Source organism: Rhagoletis zephyria, unplaced genomic scaffold (genome assembly GCF_001687245.7).
Source record: "Rhagoletis zephyria isolate East Lansing unplaced genomic scaffold, Rhagoletis_zephyria_1.1 Rzeph_scaffold_00244, whole genome shotgun sequence".
Taxonomy (NCBI): domain Eukaryota; kingdom Metazoa; phylum Arthropoda; class Insecta; order Diptera; family Tephritidae; genus Rhagoletis; species Rhagoletis zephyria.
In genome coordinates, this window is record NW_016157328.1 from 96,382 (window position 1) to 117,076 (window position 20,695).

Below are 20,695 nucleotides of genomic sequence, written 5' to 3' on the forward strand. Positions count from 1 at the left end.
ACGGACAGACGGACAGACGGACGGACAGACAGACATGGCTTAATCGATTTCTTTTTTCATCCTGATCATTTATGTATACATTTGTCTATATCTATCTCGATTCGTTTTGGCTGTTACAAACAACCGTTATGTGAACAAAATTAATATACCCTTGTGCACAAGTGCGCTCGGGTATAAAAATGTTCCGACGAATAGATAACCTCCTTGATTTCTTATGCGGTAACATATGTACATAAAAAACCCCGATGATAACCGCCTCCTTTTTTGATGTCGGTTAAAAAGAGAAAAATTAATGAGGTAAATTATTATAAATTTTTAATAGCTATATTTTAACATTCGTAATAAAATTTAAATACAAAAAATTTCAGCCCCCCTAAATTATGCTCTGCGTACGCCCATGCATATGGAAAGTGAAAAAGGCTAAGGCTTAAATCTATCCTGTCATCTTCATCATAAAAAAGTAATTGTTTCCATTTTTATTTATTTTTCGCAAAATTTAACTACGGCATTAAATCACAAAGGCCCTAGCCAACATTTTTTTATTTTAAAGGAGAAGGAAAAAACATATCATTTTTGAAAAGTGGCATGTAACTCTGTTGTTTTTGGTGCTAACACTTAAAAATTTTTCTTGAAAGTGGTATTTTAAAAGATCCTACGAAAATCTGCGAAAAATGCAGTTTCAAAACAAGTGTTGGGTAGGGCCTTTGTGAATTAAGGTAACAATGGACATATTTCCTTCCGCAAACATTTACTTTCCGCGTTTCTGTTGAAACGATTCAGTTTTTTATCGTTTAGGTAATTATCAAAATAATTCTGTTTTGCATATTAACGAAAAGAAATTCAATCGTTAATGCTGAAGCTGTAGCATGCATTTAGGTGCTAGGTGTTTATAGTGAGCTGGCAATGGCATATAACAACAACTTTTCATTGATTTATTTTGTTTCGATGTTAACGATTGATGATTTATTTCGTTTCAACGTTAACGATTGAGTTTTGTTTCGTTAATTCAGCTCTGAAACGAAGCGAAATTATTTTGATAAGTTATTTTTGCGCATCAACAAAACGAAATCGATTCATATAGTTTGTTGAGCATCTCTGATTTGTCTATATCTATCTCGATTCGTTTTGCCTGTTACAAACAACCGTATGTGAACAAAGTTATAATACCCTTGCGTACAAATGCATTCGTGTATAAAAATACTTGACATGCGCATTCGAATCCGCATCCGCGGATGTTAGCGTTTAAACATCCGCATCCAAATTCGCATCCGCGGATGTCTAAAATTCCACATTCGCAACATCCCTGGTACATACCACCAATGTACATAATTTTTATGATTGCTTTGAATTTGGCCTGTTTGGTAATGGGAATGTACATTAGATGTATGTATACTTACATATCGAGCCCTAACCGCCAAAATAACGTAAGGGACACTTTTTTCAAAATTTTCCTTTTGATGCAGAAATATTCCTAGAGCATCTAGATGCATTTCTGCATCAAAAAGAAAATTTTGAAAAAAATGTGTATATACATAGTACATATATGTAAGTATATACTTATTTACATGTACGTATTTGTCTTGGCAAACAAATGCCGACATTTAGTAATACATACATACATACCCTACAGTAAAATTTACAGACAGCCTGACAAAGCTCTAGTTCCCATGATGCAATAATACAGGTGTTATCAGTTGGCAGCTTCTCGCTCTAATTCCGCCATATTGACTGCCTTAGGTGAGACAGTGTTACTTCTTTAACAATTCTTTGCCTAATGAATTGAATATTTTTTTTATTTTTTCTCAGTATACACATTTTTTTTTCTTAAAAAGGTATTTTATCTTATTTTATTTCATTTAATTACAAATATACTATAAAAAAGCAAATTTTGTTTAGGAAAAATCTGAAATTTTATATTTTTCCCCCAAATGGGGCTTAATTTCTTCCCGTTTATCTTCTCGTTCTGTCACAATTGCTACCACCTTGTATTATTGCATCATGTCTAGTTCCGAACTACATATCTCAGATGCTGATGCTGAGCGGGACAGTTGAAACTTGCGGTGTAAATGTGCAAGAACTTACTACTCGCACACTACGAAAGTAGCTCAGCGAGGAGACCTACGACTCAATCATCGTTGGTCGCGAGTTCAAATCGCGGTGGAGGAATTGTGAGTTTTCAAATTTAATGAATTTAAATTCTTGCGTGCAGCTTACAATATATATATTTTTTTAATAAAATATGTAACAAAAACGGAATCTGTAAAAGAAAAGAAAAAACGAAAAAAATGTCCAACAATCGAATCGCAAAAACGTTTTCTTATAAAGAAAGAACTGTCAAAAATGGAACCAGTTAAAAACTGGTGCAAAGTAATGCATTGGGCGACCAATGACATCGCCGTGTAGAACTGGACAGTTGAAAGCATTGCTTGGGTATTGAGCTAGAACTGGTACTGTCGGCAAAATGTCTAGTTCTACGCTAGTTCTAGGCTAGTCAGATTTTGTATATATACATGTACAGTGACGGGAAAAACTGTAACATGGCGTAACACTTTTACTTCAGCCATATCTATCTTTCTAAGTTCTAACGACTTTCATACACAGAGGGAAAAAAATATTAAAATCAAATTGAAACGTAATTGATCTTACTATAAACGTCAACGAAAGTACTGTATATATTGGTAAATATTCAATTTAATAACGCGCATATTAAAATGACCGCGTTCGTACTGAAAAAGCATCCGTGAAGTGAATAATCAAGACAAAAACTGAATTATTTCCCTCAGTGTACTTTTGTTATATATATCTTTTTAGTTACTGGATGCGATTTGGCATACCTTATTTTCAAGAATGATAGAATACAACATTGCGCCGATCAGAGAGGATTTTTGAGAATAACTTTTGTGTGACGTCACACTGGTGCAATTGCGAGAGAGAAATGCCAAAACGTGAGCAAGAATGGAAGAAGAAGAAAAAATGTTGCAAGGAAAACGGAAACAAGATGCACCAGTGTGACGGCATGCAAACAACGAATCTGTCAAATTCGTTATGAGAGGAATAGCGGTCCGAGATCGGCGCGACCTTTGTATTCTCTCAATCGTGCCTTATTTTTATCTCTGTAAAAGATAACTGTAAAATGCAAAACTGAGAGTGAGTGTAAAACTGTAACATTTGCCTTAATTTACATTTTTGCCTGCTGGTTTTATTTTTGTTGTTGGATTGACTTCAAATCTTTATGAGAGAGGGAGTAGGGGTGTACCAATAATAATATATATAAGTATGAAAGTCGTTAGAACATGGAAAGATAGCGGTGGCTGAAATAAAAAGTGTTACACCATGTTACAGTTTTGCTCGTTACTGTATGTATCTGCTTAGGCGCGTTTATCCATTTATAGAAGTGAAGGGGCACACAGGGCAGGCAGCCACTTTTTATAAGCTTTTATTTAACTTGGTCCCAAATCGCGGAAATTTCCAATCGATTTTAAACTGACTTCCCGACAAGTTAGAGACTTGAAATTTTCAGCATAGTTCCAATCACGATGACAATGTAATTTAAAATATAAATGAATTCCCCATATGGTCCAGGGGTCTTGATTCAAAGGGGGTCAAAAAATAGTAAGATTTATGGCTAACAGAGCGTAATTTGCCAAAGAACGTAAAACCACTATAAAATTGTTAAAGCTGCCGGCGCGTCGCGGCGGTAGTGTAGCAAAGCTATTTGTGGCAAATTCTAGATATCAACCTAGTCTAGATATGAACCTCGTTGTAGGCATCATATCAAGGAGATAAAATTAGAAGACTCCAGATGTCGCCCCGCTAGAAGAAGTTAAATATTGCGCCTAAATATATGCCATGCTACAGCGGAAATGGACGACACGCAATTTCTTTAAATAAAATTTACTGCTGCTATATGTACATATGTATGTTCCCTTTTTCGATAGTTCCGAACTAGTCCTAAATTCTATAGTTCCGAACCAGTTCTAAAATCGACAGACGAAAGAAAAAAGTATCATGATTTTTCAATCTTTTTGGTTCTTTCGTGTGTGCGATTTTAAGTTATTTTGGAAGAAATGTATTTTCAATTTGAAATGAACTTTGTTTGAATGATTGTAAGAAATGTACGTTTACATACCTTTAGCTGTGTTTGCTCGCTGTTATTCCTTAGATTCCAGACTGTCCCAAGATGTTGAAATGTTAACACAAAGTTTAGTTTTGTATTACCAAGCTATGAAAAAGCATCTGCGAAGCACAGAATAGAAGCGTAGTTGAACGAAAAAGCCGCTGATCACATATCTATGTAAAGTAAACAAGCCCCCCGCTGCATCCCTTATTCGATAGTTCCGAACTGGTTCTAAATTCGACAAATAAGATCTAGTTCGTTCTGCATCCCTTTTTTATAGTTCCGAACCATTTCTAAATTCGTCACTTTAGATATAGATTTCTAGTCAAAAAAACTGAAAAAATTTGTCTTTTAAAAGTACCATTTTTCGTCGATTTTCGACTGGTGGGGATCTAGTTCCTATCGGACTAGTTCCTTTTTGGCGATAAAGACCTAGTACGGAACTAGAAATTTGATTCACTAGTCCGCGGTTTCTCTACAGGGTTTATACAAAACGTAAGCAAACAACATTTTGCTTGCCAAGTCTTCTGTTCTCTTTCATTGCAAGTTGAATTATTTTAATATCTATTGCAAAATTTTGTACATAAAATAAAATAACACTTTTTAATATACAACGCTTTTATAAATGGACTAAAAATTATAAAATAAATATTCAACAATTTTTATGAGCTTGAGGCCGTTTTAAGTAAAAACTTTATGTGGAAAAGCAACAATAATTTGAAAAAGTGGTAGAAGTGATAGCTATTTCGGAAATCACCACATTTCCGCATCAGACTTCTTTCAGTAGGATTCGAACCGACGATCACCACTGACTCAGCCAGTTGCCTGCGCACTGTGCTAAGTTTGTCTTGTTAATTCTTATTGCTTATTTTCCACTATTTCACTTTGCTAAGCCAACTACAATCAAGCGCAGCTATTCCGCTGCAATTCACTTGTATTTTTTTTTTACATTATTTTATTTTAATGTATCCTTCCTTAATTTCTCAAGGGTCTTTCTTTCGTACTTCACGAAAAACACATAAATCTAACAATTTTTCTGTATTTTTTATATTTGAAATTAGCGCACCTTTCATTAAAATAGAAACAAATATCAATTTATTTCCATACAAACCAATCTCAAAGAGGACTGAACTACTAATCCCTGCTTAACAAAAATTATAAATATTTTCGTAATCTGTGAAAAATTCACTTTATCCAGCGCTCTCATGACATTTTTGCTAGTCAAGCCAAGCTTGACTATAGTCAAGAATAAGCTGTGTATGTGTCAGTAAATTTGCGCCAAAAGTATGCTGCAAAAATTTAATTTTAGGCACTTTAAAAATGCACAACAAATTTAGCAAATACAAACAAGTCTTAACGGCATAGTTTTAGGCGTAATTTTATTGACAAATAGTCGAGGTTGATTATTTATCAAGGGCACAGAATTGGGGGGTCAAAATCTTTATGAGACATTCTTTTTCATATCGGACACCAAATTTGGTGTTACACTTTCGATTGTCTTAAATTTTTTTTTGGGTTCTATACATGAAATACGCTAACACGTTTCCGAGGAAATTTTTTTTAATTTTTTTTTCTTCGGAGATATGATTGTCAAAGTTTGCATTTTTTCGTGATTCTGACTAATCATGTACTTCTTAAAATCGTTATATCTCGAGTTCAGCTCATCATAGAGACTTTATCTTAACGTCGTTTTAAAGCTAAAGAAACATTTATATATATAAGATGGTCAAGATTGTCCTAAAGCTAACTTAGTTAATAACAGCTGACCTTTTTGAAGTTGATTGTATAGTGAAGACCATTAAATTAGGGATTAAAAATTATACCATCGTAATCCATCTTTAATTCTCTATAAAAAACGTGGTTAAAAAAAATTGGGGGTTTTCAAGAACTATTTTTAAAATATTTTTCTTTATGACGATATGGTTTATTGTGATAATCAAAATTTTTTTGTAATTTATTTTCGAAAGCTTATGAGATATATTAAGTAAGGTGTTAAACATCGGGATTTTGTTAAAAGTAAAATTTTATTGCGGATTCCGATAGAATACCTATATTTGTATGACAAGATTTTTCTGTAAGGTAACAAGCCCCTAGCAGATTTTATTGCGGATTTCGGCTTGTGGAACAAATATTGTTAACGAAGTGATATTCAGCCGAAATCCGCAATAATATCTGCGTTTTGCTAACTTTAGTCCTGCGATTGCCACGCCCATTTCTAGGGGCTTGTTACCTTACAGAAAAATCTTGTCATACAAATATTATTTCTGGATAGGTATTCTATCGGAATCCGCAATAAAATTTTACTTTTAACAAAATCCCTTACTTAATATATCACATCATAAGCTTCATAGTCAGGCAGTGGAACGTCGACTCCGTCATCATCGACTGCAGGCTCGGGTTCTTCTTCTCTACAACTTTCCGTGCTGTTACCATTTAGTAGGGCGGAAAAGTGTTCTCTCCATAATTTAAGTACGCTCTGGACATCAGTTACTAGGTCGCCATTATTGTTCCTGTTTAAACCTTCCGTAAGTCGCCTAACTCTCTGGTAGAATTTTCGGGCATTCTTCCTGTCGGCCAGCATTTCAAGCTCTTCGCACTCACGTATTTCGGCCTCTCTCTCTCTTATTGCGGCAAATACGTCTCGCTTCCCTCTTCAGATCCCTATAGCGGTCCCACATAGCGCGCGTTGCGCCCGATCGCAGCGTGGCTCTGTAGGCGGCATCTTTTTTCTCAGCAGCTTCCTGACAATCCCCATCGTACCAGTTGTTCTTTCGGGCTCGCTGAAATCCGACTACTTCTTCGCTGGCGGTACTTAATGAGCGGGAAATGTGGTTCCACTGCTCGCATATGTCGGTTTGTTGAAGAGTGCTCTCTGAGAGTAGGTGTGAGAGTCGAGTAGCGAAAGCGCTGGCTGTCTGTTGTGATTGCAGCTTTTCGACGTTAAGCTTTCCTTGCATATTTGGGCGCACATTTTTTGCTGCACAGAGGCAGGTGCGTATCTTGGCTGCAACAAGATAGTGGTCCGAGTCGATGTTCGGGCCTCGGAGTGTGCGTACGTCTAAAACAGTGGAAGCGTGCCTTCCGTCTATCACAACATGATCGATTTGGTTCTCGTTTTTCGGTCCGGAGACAGCCACGTAGCTTGATGGATATTTTTATGCTTGAACCTAGTACTGCATACTACCATGTTTCGGGCCCCGGCGAAGTCGATCAGCCTCAATCCGTTGTCGGACGTTTCGTCGTGGAGGCTGAATTTTCCGACGGTGGTTCCAAAGATCCCTTCTTTGCCCACCCTGGCATTGAAGTCGCCAAGCACGATTTTGATATCATGACGGGGGCAGCGCTCGTACGTGCGCTCCAAGCGCTCATAGAAGAGATCCTTGGATGCCTCATCCTTCTCTTCCGTCGGGGCATGGGCGCAGATGAGCGAGATGTTGAAGAATCTCGCTTTGATGCGGATTGTGGCTAGACGCTCGTCCAAGGGGGTGAACGACAGTACTTGGCGACGGAGTCTGTCTCCCACCACAAATCCAACTCCGAATTTGCGCTCCTTTACATGGCAGCTGTAGTAGACGTCGCAAGGCCCCAGACATTGCTTGCCTTGCCCCGTCCAACGCATTTCTTGAATGGCGGTGATGTCAGCTTTTGTCCTTACGAGGACATCAACCAGCCGGGCAGAGGCACCTTCCCCATTAAGGGTCCGGACATTCCAGGTGCATGCCCTCAAATCGTAGTCCTTTAAACGTTTGCCGTGGTCGTCATCATAAGGGGGGGTCTCATCCGAGGCTTTACCTTGCTTCTTCACTGGAAGTAGTTTTTACGTGGCGGGTCCCAAGCCCAGCGCACAACCCATTGCTGGGACGGGGGTGGTTTCGCAACCAAATACACGTTTATATAGCGAGCCGCTTGCTCCAAGCAGACACCCGCTTGCAGCCGCACCTACTGGTGAACAGACGCTGCAGACTTCAGTGAGCCCTTAAACCGAATAAGTCAGAGTGGCCCCACCGAAGCTCCCTCTCTTTCTGCCGTGACCCAAGGCTCCACTCGGATTGGTTACCGCATCTCGCACATGNTCCTCTTTTTCTGCCTTGACCCAAGGCTCCACTCGGATTGGTTACCGCATCTCGCACATGGGTTGCTCACGTTGCCCAGAGTGCGCGAACGAGGACGCAAGAGTCGGGATTGAGTATAGCCATGCAACTGTAACTGCATACCCAGNCACGTGGGTTGCTCACGTTGCCCAGAGTGTGCGAACGAGGACGCAAGAGTCGGGATTGAGTATAGCCATGTAACTGTAACTGCATACCCAGCGCAACGACTATACCCCATTGCACTCCCAACGACTATACTCCATTGCACTCCAGAAAGGGCCTAGTGCACGAAAATATGCTTTCGAAAATAATCTAGTAAAGTTAAAACGTTGATACTGAACGACTTACGCGTTGTCATGGGTTGAAACTTGTTACCAGGGGGTTCTGGGGTTGCTAATTAGGAATCTGATGTCAGATTTTCAAAATTCAAAATGGTGGATCCAAAATGGCGACCAACTTAAAAAAAAAGATTGGATTTGTTTGAAACTCTTAACCGCCATTTTGATTTTGAAAATCTGACATCAAATTCGTAGCCCCAGAAACCCACTGAAAACGAGTTTCAACCCTTGACAATGTTTAAAACGTTCAGTATCATCGTTTTAATTTAAGTATTTTTTTTTTTTAATTTGACAGCCATATTGGGTCCGCCATTTAAAAAAAAAATAAAATTGACTTCAGATTCGTAATCGGCGACCCCAAAAACTCTCGAATGCCGGTTTTTGAACAAATCCAACCATTAAAAAAAAATAGATCGCCATTTTGGATCCGCCATTTTGATTTTTGAAAAACTGACTTCAGAATTCAAATTAGCTACACCAGAAACCCCCTGGTAACAAGTTCCTACCCATGACAACGCGTAAGTCGTTCAGTATCAACGTTTTAGTTTTACTAGTCTCTTTTCGAGAGCATATTTTCGGGCACTAGGCCCATTCTTACTGCCCAAGGCGTTTATGAATTTACTAAAAAAAATTTTGTTTGAACCACTCTTATGAATATGTATATGTATATATACATACATTTATGTTATATATGTAGATTTATAAATGTAGTACATCTAAACCAATTAAATGTAATGTGTTTATATTTTTCTGCTTTCTAGGATACGTCGCGGCCTACATTGGACCTATACACATCAGACTCGTTGCAAGATATGCTCGATATTGATATACGAAGCGAGATCTCCAATGTAGTTGGCGGTAGCAATGAACTTGCTTCTATGGTCAACGATTTGCCGTCCTCTTATGATCACGCCATTGACGCAATTTCATCCTTACACAGTAGTCATGTTCTTAATGGCGGTCTGAGTACAGGCTTTTCCTCTTGGCTAGGGAATAGCTCAGGGCCATCATGGTCGTCGTCGAACGACTACTACGTTGATGTAGGCGCTTGTGTGGATCCCATTTCAGTAATGCCACTGATATCTTCGTCGTTGCTGCATAGGTCGCCAAAAATAAATTTAAATGCGAATAGTTTACAAGGCTCTGTGTATTCGCCGCCGCCCGCCTCGCCTAATGTGAACGAAACTAAATCTCATTTAACATTCTCTCCTGCCCAGTTAAAAGTTAGCGCCGGAGCGATGCGCAACGAGCAGCTTTATTCACACATACCAAAGCAGATAGTGGCGATTTCCTCGACGGTGACAGCGGCCACTACAGCGCCGGCCACACTGGCGACGAACTCAGCACTGCAGCGTAAGAACTTATTAACTGCGGTGGAGACAATCAAAAAAGATTTGGCTACAGAAATGCGCAAAGTTACTGCAACTACTGATGAAATTAAAGTCAGTAGTACAAGTAATAATGCGAGGGGAACTGTTAGCATTACCTCTAATGGAAGTGCCCCTACTAGCAATGTTAGTAAAGCGAAAAATAATATCGGCAGTGGTTTGCTCAATGCAAATGGCATGCTGAATAGCACCACAACGAACACCATCAAACTGGCGCCCGGTATTGGTGGGCTAACATTTGCCAACAGTATCGCCTACAATAAGCTGAAACAACAATCTGCTGCAAAATCTGCGCATAACAGCCAAACTGCTACTACAAATGGCACAATTATACTTAAGAGGGAACGTGACTCCAGTCCGTTGCAAAGTATAAGTGTTGTGAATGCAAACGGTAGCCTAGTTGCAGGCGCTCAGCATGTTACAAAATTAGTAAACCGAAGTGCGCAAAGTTCTAGTTTCACACCAAAGAGCATAGCATCGGTGCATTCACCGCTTATGCAGAATGGCAGCAACGCAATAGGTTCACCGTCATCTTCCTCATCCTCGTCGCACTCCTCACCATCGACTAGTTCGACTAATGGTAGTTTCAGTGCTGGCCTCATACCAATCAGTATCAACAATGGGTCCGCTATTTCATCACCATCCTCTGCCAGCACCACTACTATCACAACAATTTCCGTTAAGCCTCTGCAACAACGAATTAAAATTGCACCTATAGAATCTGAGTTCCCGAAACCAGCATATTCGTATTCATGCCTAATAGCAATGGCATTAAAGAACTCGCGCAGTGGGTCACTGCCTGTATCTGAAATATATAGCTTTATGTGCGAGCATTTCCCGTACTTCCAGACAGCGCCGAGTGGCTGGAAGAATAGTGTACGTCATAATCTCTCGCTTAACAAGTGCTTTGAGAAGATTGAAAAACCCGCGACAAACGGAAACCAACGTAAAGGCTGTCTCTGGGCCATGAATCCAGAACGCATTGTAAAAATGGAAGAAGAGGTGCAAAAATGGTCGCGTAAAGATCCGATGGGTATTCGAAATGCTATGGTACATCCAGAACATCTGGATGCATTAGAGCGAGGCGAAATGAAACATGGTAGCTCAGGTGACTCCGATATCGAATTAGATAGCCAATCAGAAATTGAGGAGACGTCCGATTTGGAAGAGCAAGAGTTAGACGACACCATTGTCGATAATATGTTTGTTGAGGAGGACATTGAAGAGGACGAAATGCTTAGTAGTGGTATTGTTATGAGTAGTTCAGATGCTATCAGTGAGGCGGGAGATGTGAATGGCTGTGGTGCTGGCGACGATGGTGGCGTGGAACAACACCGCGATTTTGATATAGAGGTGAGTTTGGAGACACACAAAATTGAAAGAAAGGAGAAGGTGGTGCAAAGAGTGCTTGAGCTAGAGTCGAAGGTACTTTTGCAATTCTGTATATAGAGTTTTATTTTTCCTCAAGGCAAATTCATACAAGGTGGTGTAGTTCAATCAGCTGATTTCTTCGCCTTACATGTATTTTGTTTTGCTTTTAGACCATCAGAAGCAAAAACAAAATACATGGAAACTTTGGGACGAATTGAGATTTGACATAACACCCGTGATACAAAATAATGTGCTTGTTGTTTTTGTATTTTAGCTACCACCTTGTATAAATTCGCCTTGGTTTTTCCTTATACAAGATAGTAACTGTTGTTATTTACGAACTCAATTCCTTCTAATACAGTACGACAGTGTTGCCAAAAAAATTTTGTTAAAAATCGTCCAAGTGATGATAAAATCTTCAAAAACCCATAAAAACGTTACTGAAACAGGAAAATAAACTCATTTCTCTAGAAATAACTTTACTGAAGACTTTTTTACAAAAAAAAAAAACTTCAAGGTTTTTATAATTTTTTTTTTGTTATACAAGACCATAACACATTTTATTTAAAAACCCAAAATAACAAGTTTGTGAATTTATAACAGTTTTAATTGACTAGTTCACAAAGCATACAATTAGTTATACATATATTTTTATAACTACACTGAGAAAAGAGCTAAGTTACGTCAAGTATATACACTGAAGAGCAAAACTTGAACAATAGAACGGAAAGTTAAGTTTGTGGTAATGTACTTCTTCAGTTTATTTACTTTATAGTAATTCAAGCTTGCATTTCGCCTTACCGATGTTTAACTAATCGTTTGACCATAAAAATTTTAAGATTCGCATATGGAAACTCAGAAAAAAATGACCAAACAAAAATCAACTGGATTGTTCCAGTTTTGCACCCTCTTAATAATTGCTGAATTTTATAATTCAAAGAGGAGTTCTGGCTCATTTCCTGCAATTTTGTAATCAAGGCGCGTGGAATTTCCGCTGTGAGTGCATTAAGTGCACATACCAAGCAAAAAGAACTTAAAGATTTTGCAAAACGGTCAGAAAGGCCACGCTGTAAAGAATGAAATCATATCGGCCAAATTTCCGTTTTATGGTTATCTAAACAAGCGATAAAGGGCGGACCACAGTCTGCAAGATCGAGAGACCACAAAAAATTGCATTTTGCCAGGCTAGGCTAATTGGAGGGTCTCTAAATGCCAATAAACTTTGGTTCCAAATCAAAAATTACTGTTTTATCACCACAAAGCAAGTGACTGGACATTATGAAAGACATGGGAACAAGTTATTGCAGCACAAAGATAAAGAGGAGAAAGCCTGCTTTGACATCCAGAAAAATTTTTAGTCAGAAACACATTTTTACCAAGAGAAAACATTGGATTGGTATTATTTTGAAGCGCGAATTTACAAGTTCTTCATAAACGACTACTTTATTCCACCACAATTTACTATTAATTAGGGCACGGCCCTAAATTTGTTAACTCTGAGGATAAAATGAAACGTTTTAAGTCGGAATATTGGTTCAAGTGCTGTGCACCTGCATCAGGGATACGCCTAACGTCCCAAAATATTTAAGCTATTAGGTTTGTAGGTGTACATTTAATGATGTAGGGCCGTGTTACGCCTTAGGGAGTAAGAACTGTGGTAAAATCGACGGTAAAAAGAAAAGTGACAACAAATGAGCATTTTCAAAGAATTTGGCAATTTCTGAGGATATTTTTCGCAGCCTTTTATCAATTTTAACAGGACAATGATCAGAAATATCCTCCGAAACTGGGGCCAAATATGTATAAATCCCAAGTTTTTATAATCATGGAGTGACCTGCGTAAAGCCCACAATTGATTCAACAGAAAACTTATGGAATTGTTTGAAAATGCCACTGTTCAATTGCGAAAATTCGCCCAATCGCATGCAAGACCTTGGACATGGCGTTGAGGAAAATCGGTGCGCGTTCTCAACAGATTTCGTCTAAAACCTGTGCGAAAGTATCCCAAGATAACCATAAAAGCTAAAATATTCAAATTGGTTATGGCCAACTTATTAAAAGACAAGCAAATGGTAAAATTTTCTGTCGGGTGCAAAACTGGAACAATCTAGTTGCTACGTTTTTTTTGCAATTTTTTTCTTTATCTGCTTGTGTTAATTTTTGTTTTTAAGGCCTTCTGATGAAATAAACATTGAAAATGTGAATTCCGAAATTAGATTACAAAAAAGTCTTCATATATTGCGAATATATTGCAAGAAAATTCACATTATGTATTACTGTTCCGGTTTTGCTCCTCAGTGTATGTATGTTTGTATTTACAAATATGTACATTCGTACACATTCAATATTGCTCTTATTAATAGAAATAAAATGCCAAACAAGTACGTAGTATTAGTATATACGATGTAAATATGTGCATATGTATGTAGCTCCTTAAAATGTAGAATTCGCACCCATATATTTGTATACATACATATGTATGTATGTATGTTTAACAAAATATAACAGCAATTACTCAGATTTCTGATTAATCAGGTTATGATAAATCAGTTTTATGATTAATCAAATTAATTAGATTCTCATTAATCAATATGTAATTAATCGGAAAACTAATGATTTTGATAAATCAAAAATAATTATTCTTTAATTAATTAATTAACTACGTGTGTCAAGTTAGCACTACACTTTTCGAATTTGAAAAAGTTAAATACGGCATTAATTGTAGTGTTTTTCTTGTAAATTTGTTGTGGAAAGAAAAAGTGTGTAGCTCTCGTTTTTTAAGAAAAAATGGTATGTAGTGCTAACTTGACACCATGCCCCATTGACGACTGAATTTAGATATCGAAAATGTTATAACGGCATTAATTGTAGCTTTTAACTTTAAAATTTGTTGTGGAAAGAAAAAATTTGTAGCTTTCGTTTTTCTGGAAAAAATTGAGTTGACCCTTTTTCGAACAAAATTTAGTATGTAGTGCTAACTTGACACCATGCCCCATTGACGACTGAATTTAGATATCGAAAATGTTATAACGGCATTAATTGTAGCTTTTAACTTTAAAATTTGTTGTGGAAAGAAAAAATTTGTAGCTTTCGTTTTTCTGGAAAAAATTGAGTTGACCCTTTTTCGAACAAAATTTAGTATGTAGTGCTAACTTGACACCATGCCCCATTGACGACAGAATTGAAAAAATTTTTAGCTTTCGTTTTTTAAGAAAAAATAGTATGTAAAAAAATTTTACTCCCATCGAAATCTATTATTTTCTACTTTTATTAAATATCACTTCAAGCGCTACGTAGTAACTTTCTCGATATCTCAATTCCATCGACAATGGAAGTTAGCACTACACACCATTTTTTCTTAAAAAACGAAAGCTACAAATTTTTTCTTTCCACAACAAATTTTAAAGCAAAAAGCTACAATTAATGCCGTTGTAACATTTTCAATATCTCAATTCTGTCGTCAATGGTGCATGGTGTCAAGTTAGCACTACATACTAAATTTTGTTCGAAAAAGGGTCAACTTAATTTTTTCCAGAGAATCGAAAGCTACAAATTTTTTCTTTCCACAACAAATTTTAAAGTTAAAAGCTACAATTAATGGCATAGTAACATATTGGATATCACAATTCTATCGACTAGGTGTATGGTGTCAAGTTAGCACTACATACCATTTTTTCTTAAAAAACGAGAGCTACAAATTTTATCTTTCCACAACAAATTTTAAAGTTAAAAGCTACAGTTAATGCCGTTATAACATTTTCAATATCTCAATTCTATCGGCTAGGTGTATGGTGTCAAGTTAGCACTACATACCATTTTTTCTTAAAAAACGAGAGCTACAAATTTTTTCTTTCCACAACAAATTTACAACAAAAACACTACAATTAATGCCGTAGTTAACTTTTCCAATTTCGAAAAGTGTAGTGCTAACTTGACACACGTTAATTAACTGGCTTTCGATTAATAGGCTTAATCGATTATAGAATGTATACGTTTTAAATTAATCTTGTAAGTTTAACTTTTATACTAGGTTCACATATAAGTAGATTATCCTCATTTTCGAGCTTAACTCCCTAATCTGTAATTAGAAAAAGAGATTAGCCATACAAAATTCGTCCCTTCTTAATCTGTAATTATAAAATAATCACAGATTTAGCCGATAACTTTTCGGTGTCGGCTTTTATCGATTATATTTGCGAAGTAGAGGGAAAATGCCAAATGTAAAAGTAAACAAAAATGGACGCTAGCAAGTAAAAGAGGTTTGTAAAGGTATTTTTAATAAAATATTAAGTTAAAACATATTTAAATTGCTTTATATAGCAGAAAAAAGTGATCACGGTGGCACAGAGACGAAACATAACCTTTTCTTAAGATGTGAGAATAACAAGCACAAAAAATTTGACGGCTAATAATCTGAGATTTGCCTGTGTAAACGGGGTAATTAAAAAACGAGCTTTGATTGAAATAATATTTAAATGTGAACATACTTTTAAAGTATTTTCATAAAGACTTGTTCTCATTTAACTCTCACTCACGAACAAACTTTTAAATAATTCTTTATATAAAAAATGCAACTTAATGTGGTGGTTTCCAGTTTATTACGAATTTTGGTTTTGTTGAAGTTTATTTGATAAAAAAAACTCTTCGGATCAGTGCATTTATCCTCGTTATCGGATGATGTTTCTTTAAAGTTACTTATGGAAAATTTACTTTAAATAAAATCAAGTCAAAAACATATTCATAAAAATCAATATTAATATCTCCCTGCACTGCAAGGTAAATTGATGACAAAAACGAAAAGTTTGTTGTCACCTACCAGTGCAACTACCAAAAACCACAGTATATAACTTATTAAAACACTTGGTTGGGTTTTAATGTTATTTCATTTCTCTTGCTTGCACAAGAGCAATTATTAAAACACTTGGTTGGGTGTTAATGTTATTTTATTTCTCTTGTTTGCACAAGAGCAGCCGTTTGTATCGGTCGAGTTATTACAACTGAATTTGCTAAAAAATATTGCGGCGACTACGCCTAAATACCTGACGCTTTCTTACCACCTACCAGTTGCTGCACATGTTTTGCCATGTGACTTGCAAAATGCAATTCGGCAATTTTACCTCTTGCTGTTGGCTTTTCCGCTGCAGCGATGTTGTTGTTGTCACGTCCTACCTGGTCGACGCATCGTCATCAATATCGGTGGGAGAGTTGTTGCCAGTGTTGCCAGAACTTTTTGGACGAACCGGCTAAATTGGCAAATAAAACCGGCTAAAATGTTTCAACAAAATTTTACGTGTTTTATTTAAATAAATCACGAGTAAAAATACTATTTCTTGGAGAGAAGTTACAAATTCGAGCCGGAAAAAATTTGGGAGTGGGCAAAAATGATGTTTTGTAATTTAGGCAGAATTGAATATGCGCTATCTAGGAAGACAATATCTACATATAATATCTATCTATTCTGTTTGTTGGCACTATATCCAAACACAAACGCATCTTAAGTGTATTAACAGTGAAACAATTTCTTATTTTCTAAGTTTGCGAATACAACTTCACACTTAAAATTAAGACATTTATAACGAACATTTTATGAAGAAAATCCCTTCTTCGTTTAAAATAAAAATAAGCGAAATCGGCCCAATTTCATACAACCTTGCCTGTCATGAAAATTTTCTCCACGATAAGGCTAGTAGCCATTTCTAACAGATTTTGAGTCACTTAGTCAAAAATGGAAACATATCGAGCCCTAACCGCCAAAATAACGTAAGCGACATTTTTTTCAAAATTTTATTTTTGATTCAGAAATATTCCTAGAGCATCTAGATGCATTTCTGCATCAAAAATAAAATTTCGAAAAAAATGTCGCTTACGTTATTTTGGCGGTTAGGGCTCGATATGTATATACATATTTGAAATTTAAGAAAAGAAGGCAAATAGCAAANTTTGTTCGTTTGTGTCTAATAGGGCATTGGTTCTGGTCTCGAGTATTTGAAAGTCGTCAGAGTCTGGAGTCCCTGTTATGTAATTCAAGGCAGTCCCCAGAATGTTAATACTTCTAGCGTACCGATGGTGTATTTTTATCGCGTCCAATAGTTGTAATATTTCATTAGCGTCATTCTCCAGTAGTCGTTTAATATGTGATTGTGGGAATTGGATCAGTAGTTTGTCTGTCTCCTCAGCTATTGCTTCGAATGCTGACAAATTAGTTTGGTGAAGTAAAAAGCCATGCTGCTCATAAACAGCTACAGCTCCGGATGTAATTGGGATGTAGTAAGAGTTGGTATAGTCGAGTATTCCTGCGTTGGCTCGAAAGCTTAACGAGAGAAAAATGATCCTAAGGGCGACAAAGGAGAGAGCGGTCAGTGTCTTAAATTATTTTTGTGCACTTTTCGTTCATCAATTATAACAAATGTACCAAGATCCTTTTGGATTACTTTTTCGGTGTAAAGTTTTGAAAACTTGTTTCCTATTCTTTTATTAGTCTTCACATAAACTTTATCCCCTGGATTATACTGTCGTGTTTGTCTATTTTCATTATGTCTTTGTAAATCTTTCTGCTGAATACGTGTAAGTCTAGTTTTTATTTCCCTTATTAATTCGTCCGGTGTTGAATGTATTACGTCTATTGGCTTTTTATTCGTTACTGAATGAATTGTGCGGTTGTACTTAGCTGTGGCTAGCAAAATTAGCTCAATTGTGTCAGAGGTACCAGTCTCAAGCTTCTGACAGCGGGCAATTTCCGTAAGGGTACTGTGGAATCTTTCCACTTGTCCGTTAGTCGTACTATGGGCAGATGGGGTGGTGTAGATTTCGACGCTAAAGTGATTTTTAAGTACTCATTTAATGGTTTCCGAATTCAACGATCTCTCATTGTCACAGACCAACACCTTAGTATTTCTGTAAAAATTGAGAAGTTCGTATAGGGATTCTTTAACATCAACTATGGCTCTAGATTTGATTGGAAATACTATTGCAAACTTTGAGAACTTGTCTTTTGATGTTAGGAAATGTATCTTATCGGTGGAGTAAATGTCGACATGAAGGATTTCTCCCGGACATTCAGGTAAAGGAGTCGATCCTATTTCTGGGTTTGGGGGATGGCGTTGGTATTTGGCCTCGTGACATATCTTGCAATTAGAAATTATTTCCCTCAAAATTTTCCGTATTTCAGGGAAATAATAACTTTCAAGGACCTGTTCCTGGTTTTCACGGAGTGACCGATGAGCTCGGTTATGTTCGGTTTGAAGAATCTCGCGCTGGTCATCTTTGTTGAAGACGTCTATTACCTATTTGGTGGTATGACGGAATTTGGCGGCCGGATATGCCGTGACCAGTTCATCTTGAATCTTTGCCAGGACGGGCAATTCACACTGCAAGCCGTTCACAACATTTGGGTTGACACATTGTTTTATAGTTTTCATCAGTTCTCCTACATTATTGAACGATATTCGGTGCCTCATTCGGGATTTAAATATAATTTTCGAGCTAAGTACTGTGTGATTTCCTTATTCAAGGACTATTTGATTCCGAAAACAATTTATGGGGTTCTTTACAGTGGGAATTGTTTGAGACAGCGACTCTTCGCTATTCGCAGCCATGCTTGCCGAGTCCATGTCATGGTCTAATGCATTTATATGTTGTCGGGAGAGGGCGTCCGCGACGAAGTTTTCCTTACCAGGCTTGTAAAGAAACTGCGGTGAAAATTGCTCCACAAAGGCACGCGTTCGGATTTTTATCGGATAAAGCAAATGGAGTGGTCGGTGTAAATATTCAAATTCTTTACGCCATACAAATAGTTTCGAAGCTTTTGTAGAGCCCATACTATTGCCAGCAGTTCTCTCTCGTTGGTAGCGTAGTTTTCTTCGGTTGAGGAGAGGGTCCGGGAAATCATTGTGATAGGTCTTCCATTCTGTGACAGAACGGCGCCTATGGCATAAGAAGAGGCCTCTGTAGTCAGATCAAATGTTTGTTTGTAATCAGGATAAAGGAGCAATACGTCTTCTGATGCAAGGATTTTTTTAATCTTATTAAATGCGTTAAGTGCTTCTTCATCAAGAGTAATTTGAATTTTATTTGACTGATTAGCGCCTATATTTCCGTTTTCCCCCCTTAGGTACTTCGTTAGAGGTTTTGCAGTCGAGGCATAGTCCTTTATAAACCGTCGTTAATATCCTGCTAATCCTAGGAATGAACGCAAAGCTCGTAATGATTTTGGGTTCGAAAATTCTAAAATGTCTTTGACTTTGTCGGGGCATGTTTTGATTCCCTCTTTTGATACGGTAAAGCCTAGAAATTCAACACTTTCCTGAAAGAACTTGGATTTCTCAGGAGAAACACGCATATTGGCATCGAAAAGTTTTGTCAGGATTTGATCAATGTCCTTACTGTGTTGTTCGGCAGTTTTGGAGAAAATGATCACATCGTCTATGTAAACATGCCACGTTTTCCCAATTTCATCCCTAAGGACATCATCAATGGCTCTCTGAAAAATGCTAGGAGCATTATAGGGGAGCCTACAAAACTCGTACTTTCCGTTGTTGACCGAGAAAGCCGTTTTCTCTATCCTTTTCTGCGAGTTTTATTTGGTGAAATCTTGATTTGAGGTCTATTGTGCAGAAAAATGTTACACTTCCCATGTTTGCTAAAATCGCAGAAGAGCCCGGTATTGGGTATTTATCACTTATTGTCTTGGTGTTTAGCTTCCTAAAGTCAATTACGAGTCGTGATTTCTTGTTGCCTTTTTCGTCTAAACCTTTCTTATCTACAACCCAAATTGGATTGTTATAAGGGGAACGGGATGGTCTAATGATTCCGTCACTCAACAGATCTGATATCTCCTTATTGACAAATTCCGCAAAAGCAATGGGGTACGGGTAACTTTTCGAGTAGACGGTTAAATCGTCCACGGTCCTTATCGTACCTACAATGCTGGTATTGTAGGGCAGCGCTTCATCTGGATCAGCGAAAACTTTAGCATGATGCTTTAGCAATGTAGAGATATCAATATTGTCCTTGCTTGTTTCCGATTTAGTTTCCACTAATTTGTTAACGTCCGAGCAGTAGTAGTACAAGAGTTTTTCCTTTCCACCATCATAACTCAACGTACCATTCTTTAGGGCAATACTACCACCATACTTACCTCTTTTAATAAGTCGAGTCCTATAATGCCGTCAAAGGTCTTCAAACCGGGTAGGGCAAAGAATTCAACATTCTTATTTAATATATATATTGTACATTTTTTGTTAATTATATCGGTACCGTGGATGGATTTGACAGTGAAAGGGTTATTCACAGGTTTTATTCCCTTTAGAGCGTTAAGGTGTTTACATAGCTCGGTGGTGTCGATTAAAAATCTTATTCCTCTTCCATCAAGTGTCCTTTCGACATAGGGCA

General features: G+C 37.3%; 1 protein-coding gene across 2 annotated transcripts in view; it reads left to right on the forward strand.

Annotated features, from left to right (window-relative positions):
• jumu (Forkhead box protein N4 jumeau) overlaps positions 1 to 20,695 on the forward strand; it is a 105,181-nt gene that overhangs the window by 64,674 nt on the left and 19,812 nt on the right. The window contains exon 2 of one of the 2 annotated variants that reach the window (XM_017609656.1): positions 9,308 to 11,359. In XM_017609656.1, the coding sequence (XP_017465145.1) occupies positions 9,308 to 11,359 (2,052 nt within the window). The remainder of the gene's footprint in view (positions 1 to 9,307; positions 11,360 to 20,695) is intronic. The other variant, XM_017609657.1, reaches the window with a different exon arrangement.